This window comes from Astyanax mexicanus, chromosome 23, assembly GCF_023375975.1.
Source record: "Astyanax mexicanus isolate ESR-SI-001 chromosome 23, AstMex3_surface, whole genome shotgun sequence".
In the NCBI taxonomy this organism is placed as follows: domain Eukaryota; kingdom Metazoa; phylum Chordata; class Actinopteri; order Characiformes; family Acestrorhamphidae; genus Astyanax; species Astyanax mexicanus.
Window position 1 is genome coordinate 28,181,041 of NC_064430.1, and position 12,919 is coordinate 28,193,959.

Consider the following 12,919-nt stretch of genomic DNA (forward strand, 5'->3'; position numbering starts at 1 on the left):
CGTTCAATAAAAGTCAATGTAAAAAGAGTTTATTTCAGGTCATTTTGAAGTATTTCTATTGGTTCGATCATGAAGAAATTTTGGCACAGTGTAAGTGATAGTTTGTCTGTTTAAATCATGTAGTAAACTAAAAATCGACAAAAAAGGAGATACTTGGTTTTTTTATTGGACATCGACTATTTACTTCATATTTAAGCAATAGAACACGAGAGGGAGTGTGTTATCACAAATAACATCACGGTTAACATGATGTTATTCGTGATAACACACGACCTCGAGTGCTCTATTGCTTTTATACAACAGTTTATTTTTTTACAAAATTAATAAAGAAAATAAATCAAAGAACTTTAAGAAATTCAGTTTGAATATGATTTAATATGGACTGAGCCTTCCGCCAAAAAGTAGTTCCACCACAACTTAACTACAAAACGGTGTATAGTTCATACAGACTAACACCACGAAAGTTAGCTTGAAATCAAAATTGGGAATAAGTGAATATGGTAGCGTTAGGAGCGTGAAATAACGCTAATACTCTCCTCTCCTGCTCTGTGGAGTCGTCTTCAGGTGAAAGCTGCGCATTTTTTGAGCATTTCTGTTTGTTTTGCTGGGTGGTGTTGGTTAGCTTGCCAGTGTGGCTGGACTGTGGGTAGGTGACCGGAGTCAAGCTATCCGCGCTTCGGAAATTCCCAGTCAGCATAGCTTGCTTTAGCTCAGCATTAACTTAGCTCAGCCTAGACTGGCTGGTTAAAGTATCGTTCTGGCTGTCAGACGGCGTTAGCCAAGTGGTTTTTCTTCCCTTTTTTCCACATAAGACGAGTCAGCGCTGCGGGCTGCGGGCATATGTGCCGCGGCTGAGCGCTAGCATGTGCTAAGCTAACGCTGCTGCTGGTGCCGGTGAAGGCGATGATTCAAAACTGTACTGTGTGTATACGCCGTTACTCGGCAACGCGCCGGCGGAGTGATACAAGTTTAGTGTGAGAAGGCCGTGATGTTATCACAAATATCATCACGGCTAGAACACTTCTCAACCAATCAGATTGTGAGGTCGGAACTAACTGTTGTATAATAGCACTTTATATAGTATACATATTCAACAAGGTCCTTCTTAATCTGCTGTATTGGACATGGTACTGAGTGCTGTATTAGTAATCTGAATGAATGTTAATGTAGTGAATGGTTATTGCCCCAGGCGTTTCTGGGTAATAAATCATTAGATTAATAACTGAATGGTGGTCTGTGTGTTTAAAAGAGAGTGACAGATGGAGGGAGATGTTTTTTTATAGGTTGCTTGAATTAAAACAGCCTTCATTTAGTGTCTTTTGTTCATATGGAACAGTAATGAGTGCCGGGGCTGGTTTGGGCTTTGATGCCGGAGCTGACGCCGTCCATTAGAGCTTCATTTGCAAGACAAATTTCCTTTCACTGGCCGTGTTTTTCAGCAGCTCTGTTCTGGCTGACGGGAACTAGCTGCACCCACACATTCTACTTCACACCAGAGTGCTGCTGTCATCATCATCATCACCATCATCATCATCATCATCATCATCACAGCACAGTTAAGCAGAGCAGACCGCACACGGCGACTCTGCACAGCAAATTACAGGAGTTCAAAATTATGGAGTTTAAAAATCTGGAGTTAAACAAATCTGAAGTTAAACAAATCTGGAGTTCAAAAATCTGGGTAAACCAATCTGGAGTTCAAAAATCTGGGTTAAACCAATCTGGAGTTCAAAAATCTGGAGTTAAATAAATCTGGAGTTAAACAAATCTGGAGTTAAACAAATCTGGAGTTATACAAATCTGGAGTTTAAAAATCTGGAGTTTAAAAATCTGGAGTTAAATAAATCTGGAGTTAAATAAATCTGGAGTTAAACAAATCTGGAGTTATACAAATCCGAGCATCATTTACTGTATTTGCATATTGGGCATGTCCCATGTCTTGGTAAACTTGGGAATTAATTTTTCCGTTGATGACGTTAATCCGTCCAGACCCTGAGGCAGCAACGCAGCAACCATGATGCCTCCTCCACCATGTTTCACAGTTGGGATGAGGTTTTGATGATGGTGTGCTGTGCCATTTTTTCTCCACACATAGCATTGTGTGTTCCTTACAAACAACTCAATTTTGGTTTCATCTGTCCATTTTGTATATTTAGCCAGTACTGCTGTGGAACATCCAGGTGCTCTTTTGCAAACTTTAAACGTGCAGCAATGTTTGGTTTTGTTTTTTGCATAGCAATGGCTTCCACCATGGTGTCCTCCCATGAACTCCATTTTTGTTTAATGTTTCCTTATTGTAGATTTGTCAACAAAATGTTAGCAATGTTATTCTTTAGCTGACACTCTAGGATTCTTCTTCACCTCATTGATCATTCTGAGCTGTGCTCTTACAGTCATCTTTACAGGACTTTACCACGCCTAGAGAGAGCAGCTCCAGTAACAGTGCTGAACTTTCTCTATTTGTAGAGCGTCTGTTTTACCGTGGACACATGAACATTAAGGCTTTTAGAGATACTTTTATAACCCTTTCCAGCTTCATGCAGGTCAACAATTATTGAGTGTAGGTCTTCTGAGAGCTCTTTTGTTCGAGGCATGATTCACATCAAGCAATGCTTTTTAAAAACAGCAAACTCAAAACTCTTGTGTGTGTGTTTTTATAGGGCAGGGCAGCTTTAACCATCACATCCTCGTTTCAATTAGCTCTTAGAAAAGTCATTAGCCTAGAAGTTCACATAGTTTTCTCCCCTGCACTGTTAATGCTAACATGTTGTGTTCAATAAAACCATGCAAACATATAATTTTTGTGTGTTATTAGTTTAGGCAGAGTGTGTTTGTCTATTGTTGTGACTTAGATGAAGATCAGAATACATTTAATGACCAATTTACAGTTATATGAAAAAGTTTGTGCACCCCTATTAATCTTATTCATTTTTAGTTGTAAATATTTGGGTGTTTGTAACAGTTATTTCAGTTTGATATATCTAATAACTGATGGACACAGTAATATTTCAGGATTGAAATGAGGTTTATTGTACTAACAGAAAATGTGCAATATGCATTAAACCAAAATTTGACCGGTGCAAAAGTATGGGCACCCTTATCATTTTATTGATTTGAATACTCCTAACTACTTTTTACTGACTTACTGAAGCACAAACTTGGTTTGGTGACCTCAATGAGCTTTAAACTTCATAGCCAGGTGTATCCAGTCATGAGAAAAGGTATGCATGCCACAAACAGAGTCGCCTGAGGTGTGCTTTTGTGCTTTTGCATACCTCAGGCGACTCTGTTTGTGGCGTTTTTGCAGAAATGGCTTCTTTCGCATCATTCTCCCATACAGCTTCTCCTTGTGCAAAGTGCGCTGTATTGTTGACCGATGCACAGTGACACCATCTCTTCAGAAGAGATTTAAATAGGAGAGCAACTTGCAATTGGCCACCTTAAATACCTTTTCTCATGATTGGATACACCTGGCTATGAAGTTCAAAGCTCAATGAGGTTACCAAACCAATTTTGTGCTTCAGTAAGTCAGTAAAAAGTAGTTAGGAGTATTCAAATCAATAAAATGATAAGGGTGCCCATACTTTTGCACTGGTCAGATTTTGGTTTAATGCATATTGCACATTTTCTGTTAGTACAATAAACCTCATTTCAATCCTGAAATATTACTGTGTCCATCAGTTATTAGATATATCAAACTGAAATGGCTGTTGCAAACACCCAAATATTTACAACTAAAAATGATTAAGATTAATAGGGGTGCCCAAACTTTTTCATATGACTGTATACAGAAATCCAAGTAATCCCAAAGAGTTCACATACTTTTTCTTCCAACTGTACATGTAAAATGAGTTGATATTAACTCTCAGTTTGGAGTTTATTCCAAAAAAAAAAACAGATTTTGCTATGGATGCTTTATTAATGAATACTGCTCACTCTGGTTGATCTGTCCTCATACAGACGTCAATCAGCAATCACAAGCACTGCTCGGACCAAGTTCGATGCCGGCACTGTTTCTTATCAAAAGACGTAATAGGCGATAAATGTGTGTCACTCTGCCTCTGTGTGCTGCAGTGTGGAGGGGGGAGAGCTGTTCGACCGCATCGTTGATGAACATTATCAGCTGACTGAGCTGGACGCCATCGTCTTCACGCGCCAGATCTGTGAAGGGGTCCAGTATCTTCACCAGCAGTACATCCTGCATTTGGACCTGAAGGTGAAAACTGGTTTTCTTGCACCACACTGACATTCTGCTAATAGAAATTAACCCACCAACTCACCAACTAACATCAGATCAGTAGAGTTCAGATTAACTTAAAATAAAAAAGACTGAAAATGTTTGGGTTTGACATTGACCCTTGTGCGATCTTAACATTCTGTTTACTTTAATTCATTATTTATAATGCATTTTTTGCTACACAAAACAAAACGACAATCGACAAACGAACAATATCACACTTTTTTTTTTTTTTACCACAAGTCAGCTGTCATAACAATTTTCTTTTACACAGTAAAGATTTATTATTGCTATTTTGTAAATGTGAAGTAATTACTTCGGAATTAATTATATTGAAAGAGCATTTTTTATTTTTTGTCCAGACCCTGAAGCAGCAAAGCAGCCCCAGACCCTCATTACACTACCACGTTCAGTAAATGGGAGACAGGCCATTGTGTTCTTTTTGGTCGGCGCACTGCTTTTTTTGTTGCATTGGAACTCCATTGAGACCCTTTTCAACCAGTCTCTTTCTTATTATTGATGAATTTACACTGAGCTTAACTCAGTTTAACTTCAGCTATCCAGACCTTCTGGATGAGTTGTCCATGCCCTTTTGGAATAATATCTGTCGGCCAATCATTCCTGGGAGGGTTCACCAGTGTTCCATGTTTTCTTCATTTGTGAATAATAGCTCATACTTTCTTTGTAACCTTTTTAGACTGATAGATCATTAATGACTTTGTTTCCTCATCAGTTTTTGAATTTCTTCAGATCAGGGAACAATGTGCTGCTTTTTGAGATCTTTTAGCTGCTTCTTTTTGTCAGACAGGTTCTATTTAAGTGATTCTTGATTCAACAGGTCTGGCAATGAAAGTGCCAGAAGATGAAAGTGAACTCCTTTCCAAAAAAAATTTGTAATTTGAAATTTTGATTAATAACAGTTAATTTATTCTCTTAATAAATTAATCGTTTATAACGTGCTTTTTTATATTTACTCAGGTAATATAATATTTGTCTGATGTTAAAGTTTGTTTGATAATCTGAAAAATGTAAGTATGACAAAAAAGCAAAAAGTAAAAAGGGGGCAAATACTTTTTAACACCACTGTACTTTGTTTTAACATCAGTGCTTATTTTTATGTCTATTTCAATGTGTTTATTTATTTATTTATTTATTTATTTACTGTTTTACAACAGCCTGAAAATATACTGTGTGTTAGCAGCACCGGGAACCAGATCAAGATCATTGACTTCGGTCTCGCTAGAAAGTAAGTGTAAAAAACATCTCCACGCCATCGCTCACAAACAGACGCATTCAACTACCTCTCAAACATTTACCTCTCCAGCGATTATCTCTCAAGATGTTCTCAGAGAGATGTTCACATTTGAGCTTCAGGCTTTAATTACACTCCTCTGCAGAAATACGTTCTCTCTGAATAACCCTCGCATCTCCGCGCACACCGTAATTCATCAAAAAGAAAGAAATCTCATATTAATTGAGCTACACGAACAGAATTAATCTGTAAAGCGTGTGTAACACAACATCCCAGATGTCTCAGCATTGAGTTGTAGAGGTTCCTAATGGAGTTCTGCGAAAACCCATCTGAAGTAGCATGTGTGGGATGCTATTGGACACCCTTTCAACAGTGTATCTACCCCTACTGTTACGACCCGGTCTAGGGTCAGGGCATAACAGGAAATAAGAGTGGGCTCTCTCCCCAGACCCTCTGCCAGACCAAACACCAGACACTAAAACTGAATTAAAACAGGATTCATTTTTTTTGATAAAAATAAGGGAATATGACTTCGGGGGTGAGCATGGGCCAAAATATCAAATAATAAACAAAGACAACTAACTGAACTACCCTGACTCCCTGTCACCAAAACAGGAGAAAAAGGTAGCAAAACAAAATGGCACTCACCCCCTACTTTACCCAAAGACTAATGTATATTGAAGCAAAAACTAAAGCAACACACAGAAAACAAAATGGAGGTGCCGGGTTGGTCTGAGCAGGAAGTTGTTCCAGGTCAGGAAAGGGGAGGAGCCCTGAACGTTTCCTCCTGCCCTTTTATAGAGTGCGCCCCCGGTGGCCAATCATGGTCCTACAACCAAAAACCAAACACAAACAGCACAGAGGGCACACAAAGAAAAAAACTATATGACCAGGGGTCGTAACACTACCTTAAAATCTGCTGAAACTGTGTGAGAATATTGGCGCTGCACGGGATGGATTATCACAGGACTCCATTAGGAACCTCTACAACTCCATGCTGAGACATCTGCCATGCTTGGTCACACACTACCACTACTGTATGTGTAGCTCATTATACAGGTGCATCTCAAAAGAATTGTATGTCATTGAAAAATTACTTTATTTCTGTGAAACTCATATATTATTTAGATGAATTAAACACAGAGTGAGCTATTTTAAGCCTTTATTTCCTTTATTGTTGATGATTATGGCTTTTGAAGTAATGAAAACTCAAAATTCAGTATTTCAGAAAATTAGAATATTATATAAGAACAATTGGTACTTTTGGCAGTGTGGGCAGTGTGCCAAGTCCTGCCGGAAAATGAAATCCGCATCTTCATAAAAGTTAAAAAAAATGTCAGCATGTTTTATGAAGGCCTTAGTGGTTTGTTAGAGATCACTAGTTAAGAACAAACAGCATCATGAAGATCAAGGAACTCGCCAGAAAGGTCAGAGATAAAGATGTAGAGAAGAAGTTTAAAGCTGGGTTAGGTTATAAAACACATCCCAAGCTTTCCCAAGCATCACAAGGAGCATTGCACAATCCATTATCCAAACATGGAAAAAAGTATTCTACAACTGTTTCTACAAACCTACCAAATGATGGCCATGGTCCACCAAAAGAGCAAGATTAAGCAAAGAGAGCATTGGTCAGAGAAGCAGCCAAGAGGCCCATGGTCACTCTAGAGGAGCTGCAGAGATCCACAGCTCAGATGGGAGAATCTATCCACAGGAAAATCAGTCATGCAAAAATGGAGTAAAAAAGTATTCTAAAACTGCAAACCTACCAAGGCATGGCCATGATCCACCCAAACTGCAAGATTGAACAAAGAGAGCACTGGTCAGAGAAGCATCCAAGAGGCCAATGGTCACTCTGGAGGAGCTGCAAAAATCCACAGCTCTATATACAGGACAATCAATAATCCCAAAAAGTAATCTACATGTGCAAACCTACCAAGACATGGCCATGGTCCACCCAAACTGTCAGATTGAGAAAGAGAGCACTGGTCAGAGAAGCAGCCAAGAGGCCCATGGTCACTCTGGAGGAGCTGCAGAAATCCAAAGCTTAGGTGGGAGAATCTATCCACAGGACAATCAGTCATCCAAAAATGGAGTAAAAAAGTATTCTGCACCTGCAAACCTTTCAAGACATGGCTATTTTCCACCCAAACTGACAGATCGAGAAAGTGAGCACTGGTCAGAGAAGCAGCAAATAGCCCCATGGTCACTCTGAAGGAGCTGGAGAAATCCACAGCTCTATCTACAGGACAATCAATAATCCAAAAAAAGTAATCTACATGTGCAAACCTACCATGAAATGGCCATGGTCCACCCAAACTGCAAGATTGAGCAAAGAGAGCACTGGTCAGAGAAGCAGCCAAGAGCCCCATGGTCATTCTGGAGGAGCTGCAGAGATCCACAGCTCAGATGGGAGAATCTATCCACAGGACAGTCAGTCATCCAAAAAAGTATTCTACACCTGCAAACCTACCAAGACATGGCCATGGTCCACCCAAACTGCAAGATTGAGCAAAGAGAGCACTGGTTAGAGAAGCAGCCAAGAGACCCTTGGTCAATTTGGAGGAGCCGCAGAAATCCACAACTCTATCTACAGGACAATCAATCATCCAAAAAAGTATTCTACACCTGCAAACCTACCAATACATGGTCATGGTCCACCCAAACTGACAGATCAAGCAAAGAAAGCACTGGTCAGAGAAGCAGCAAAGAGCCCCATGGTCACTCTGGAGGAGCTGCAGAGATCCACAGCTCAGATGGGAGAATCTGTCCAATAAAGAACAAAGGTCGTCTGGCATTGTACGAAATTGCACCCCACACCATAACACTCTCTAAGGCTCTCAAGATGTTCTCAGAGAAAAAGAGAAAGAGAAAGAGAGAGATAAATCTGAGCATCGTCTGTAATTATCCTCCTCTGTAATTATCTCTCTCTCACCAGCGTGAGAAATACGTTCTCTCTGAATCACCATCTAACACAGGTTTATCATCCTGCCACCACACCCAATTTAGAACCAATGACCAGGGTGGTATCTCCTCCCACGCTGTTACTCATGAAAAAGATTGACATTAAATGATCATTCCAACAGTTTTAGTGTTCTTCTGAGCTTTTAGACAACAATTACGCTGCGTCCGTCTCGCAGCTTTCGTCTGTGTTTGTGTTCCGCTGAGTCACTGACCCAGATCAGCAAGCGATGTGCCGCCGCTTCCCGCAAACCTCCGGATGAATGAATGTCAGGATCCAGCTTATAGAAGAAATAAGGAGAACCGGGTGGCCTTGGGTTTGATAAATCATAACAAACATTTTATTATTACTGTACAGTACTTTAGGTGGAGTACTGGAACATCGCAGATTACATTCATAAATCGTTTCATAACCACTTTGTACAGCATGAGCAGACAAGGAAACCTGATAGTATATGGTCTGATATATAGTATGGACAGATATACTCTAAACTTAAATGTATTTTATTGAGATTCTGAAAAATCTGAAAAGGGTGCAAAGACGTGCAAAAGTATTTACTCACTGTTACTCTTACTTAAAGCTCCACTAGGTGAGATTAAGATTTTGTGCTCGTGGACTCCCCCTACAGTTGTAGAGTGTAATAAATGTTTCAGGCGGATTTGTTTCTCTTTCTCGTTTTCTGGCGTTCACAGACATATTCGGTCTCTTTCCAGCTTCTGCCAGAGTGTCTGTATGTTAGTTTGTAAAGAATGAACCAGTAGTCCTTGTAGAACTGTTAGAACTAAAGGTCGGAAAGCAGGTCGCAGTTCTCGCGAGCGTTGGTCGCGGCCGCCTCGGAAAACATACAGAGTCTGGTTTGAGCTCAGAGGAGCTCCGGCACAGACACGAGAGCACCGCTATTCCTCCTATTACACCTCAATGCAGCGCTGCAGTGAGTTTCAAGCTGTAATTTTACTTCTTTAAAAAGATAAAAAATCAAGGTAATCCTACCTAGTGCTGCTTTAAGTAAAACCCAGTGCAATTAACTGCCTTCAGGGCATTATATACATTAATAATAATTATTAAATAATGTCCAGCTTTACAAAGTCAGTATCCCAAAAATATCTCAGAAAATTAGAATATTATGTAGTAAGTGTGCATGGGCAGCGCTCCAAGTCCTGCTGGAAAATGAAATCCGCATCTCTATAAAAGCATGAAGTGTTGTACAATTTTTCAGGAAAACTCAAAATGCAAAATTTACTGATGATCAGTGATGGTTTGCAGAGGCGTGTCATCTGCTGGTGTTGATCCACTGTGTTTTATTATCAAGTCTAAAATCAGTGCAGTTTTGTTTTCCCACAAAATCTTACAGCACTTCATGCTTCCCTCTGCTACTGACAACTTTTATGTAGATGCGGATTTCATTTTCCAGCAGGATTTGGCACACTGCCCACACTGCCAAAAGTACCTACTGGTCTTATATAATATTCAAATTTTCTGAAACACTGACTTTTGGGTTTTCATTGGCTGTAATTCATAATCATCAACAATAAAAGAAATAAACACTTAAAACATTACTGAAATAAAGTAACTTTTCAATAATAATCTATTTTTTTGAGATGGACTAGCATATGCGAGTATCCCACAATGGACATATATGTCTCTATAAGCCTGAAATATGTAAAAAATAGTTTTTGAAAAAATATCTGGAATAATGTTGGAAATATCTGACCTGATTTGTTTCTGATGGTCTGCAGGTATCGGCCCAGAGAGAAGCTGAAGGTCAACTTTGGAACCCCTGAGTTTTTGGCACCGGAGGTGGTGAACTACGATTTTGTGTCGTTCCCTACAGACATGTGGAGCGTCGGCGTCATCACATATATGCTGTAGGTTCACAACTTAAGAGTATAGTGGCATTAAAAGTAAGATTTCAACTTAAAAACAAACTAACCTAATCTAGATAATTGGCCAAAATTGGACAAGGTTGGGTTTTGAAGTTTAGCTTCTTTAGTTCTTTGTAGCACTGCAGCTACAAGACTAGCTAATGTACAGAGGTTGGACAAACTTAAATTGAAACTGAAACACCTGTCATTTTAGTGTGGGAGGTTTCATGGCTAAATTGGAACAGCCTGGTGGCCAATCTTCATTAATTGCACATTATTGCACCAGTAAGAGCAGAGTGTGAAGGTTCAATTAGCAGGGTAAGAGCACAGTTTTGATCAAAATACTGCAATGCACACAACATTATGGGTGACATACCAGAGTTCAAAATAAAAAGAGGACAAATTGTTGGTGCACGTCTTGCTGGAGCATCTGTGACCAAGACATCGAGTCTTTGTGATGCATCAAGAGCCACGGTATCCAGGGTAATGTCAGCATACCACCAAGAAGGACCAACCACATCCAACAGGATTAACTGTGGACGCTGTAAGAGGAAGCTGTCTGAAAGTGATGTTCGGGTGCTAACCTGGATTGTATCCAAAAAAACATAAAACCACGGCTGATCAAATCACGCAGAATTCAATGCGCACCTCAACTCTCCTGTTTCCACCAGAAACATATATATATATATATGTTTCAAACAAGCAAAGTAATGTACCGTACAGCCATTCAATGAGAACAGCTGTGCATCAGAGATCACAGAGCCATATCTGAGATGATGGAAGCGAAAACAATCTCTTTCTCTTTCTATCTCTCTTTCTCTTGATCTCTCTCTCTCTTGCACTCTGTCCTTGAACCAAACAGAGGCTGTAGCTGCACTGAATTGGATATCGCCGTGCTCATTCTTATAATGTCAAAGAGATCAAAAAGCGAATGCAAATATCACGGCCATGAAAGGTGGACTTCAGAGGCCGAGCGCTGATAGCACTCAGTAATTCTCTAATGAAAGGCCACCAGCCTCTGACTGGAGTTAAGAGGCCCAGAAAGCACACTATCTACTCAACGCCAATCACACGGCCAATCACAGCGCAGGACTCAGCTGTGGTCTGTTTGCCTCGTGCTTCTGTAAAACGCAACTCAACTCGGCGTGCACCATATGGAGTTTTTAGGGACAAAAGTATGGGGACACCTACTCAATCATTCCAACTTCTATAGTAATGAAAGACGTCACAAACTCTAATATTTGGTTGGACCGCCTTTAGTTTTGATTGCGTCACGTATTCACTGTGGCATGGTTTTAATAATCTTCTGCAATGTCACAAGATTTATTTTGATCCAGTGTTTCATTAATTTTTCACCAAGATCTTGCAGCAGCATTGATGATGGTAGAGTCTGACCACTGCACAAAACCTTCTCCATCCAGCACATTCCAAAGATTCTCAATGAGGTTAAGATCTGGACTCTCTCTGGTGAACTCTCTCTGAATCCATGTGTGAAAATGATGATCTCATGCTCCCTGGACCCTGAACTCTTTCACAATTCCAGACCCATGAATCCTGATATTGTCATCTTGGAATATGGGCATGTTCATCAGGGAAGAAAAAATCCATTGATGGAATAATCTGGTCTATATTCAGTATATTCAGGTAGTCAGCTGACCTCATTCTTTCTGCACATACTGTTGCTGAACCTAAACCTGCAGACCAACTGCAGCATCAACCAACCCCACATCATTTACTTACTTAAATCCAGGTGGAGACTTTTATTTTTTGTCCAGGCAGTGTAGATGGAGATACTTAAAACAAAAACTTTAGCTCATTCCTCTACAGAAGACAGCTACAGCTCTTTCATGTTGATGGGTTTCTTCTCATGAGCTACATCTTCAGCTCCGCCCACAACATTCCTTTTGGAATAAAGTCAGGAATTTATACTTGGCCCCACTCCAAAACCATAAAAAAACACTAAAACTATTTTATCCTTCTTTAACTGTACTTTTGTAGAACTTTCGTAGCACTTGTGTGCTTAGGGTCATTGTCTTGTTGCATGACCCACGTTCTCTTGAGATTTAACACAAGGACAGATGTTGTGTTTAAGGACATTTTCGTTCAGAATTTCTTGGTTTAAATTCAGACTATTTTTTTGTCCATCAGTAATAGCAAGCCTTTTTGGTCAAGACACTGCAAAACAGGCCCACACCATGACTACCACCACCACCATGTTTTACAGATAAGGGATATGATTCTTTTTATGCTGTAATCCAGTGCTTTCTTTCCCTAAACATTTCCCAAAGCTTCTTATTTAAACCCTCTATTTTTTAGTTTCCTCAGTCCACAAAGCCTTTCTTTGGTCCAGTAGCCTTCTAGCTTATTCATGTCAGATTTAGCAAACTGCAGACTAGCCGCAATGTTCTTTTTAGAGAGAAGTGGCTTTTTCCTTAAAATCCTACCATATCTCAATTGGGTTGAGGAGGTCAGGACTCTCCAGAAGGCGTTTTTTTTTCTACTGTTGAAGTCGTTCAGTTGTTGATTTAGTTCTATGTTTTGGGTCGTTGTCCTGTTACATCATCCATCCTCTGTTGAGCTTCAGTTGGCGGACAGATGGTTTTAAATTT

At 39.8% G+C, this 12,919-nt stretch overlaps 1 protein-coding gene across 3 annotated transcripts in view; it reads left to right on the forward strand.

Annotated features, from left to right (window-relative positions):
* Positions 1-12,919, forward strand: part of mylk3 (myosin light chain kinase 3) — a 96,000-nt gene that overhangs the window by 64,044 nt on the left and 19,037 nt on the right. For all 3 annotated transcript variants that reach the window (XM_049471294.1, XM_049471293.1, XM_049471292.1), the window contains exons 8-10: positions 4,075-4,216; positions 5,413-5,483; positions 10,185-10,313. In XM_049471294.1, the coding sequence (XP_049327251.1) occupies positions 4,075-4,216; positions 5,413-5,483; positions 10,185-10,313 (342 nt within the window). The remainder of the gene's footprint in view (positions 1-4,074; positions 4,217-5,412; positions 5,484-10,184; positions 10,314-12,919) is intronic.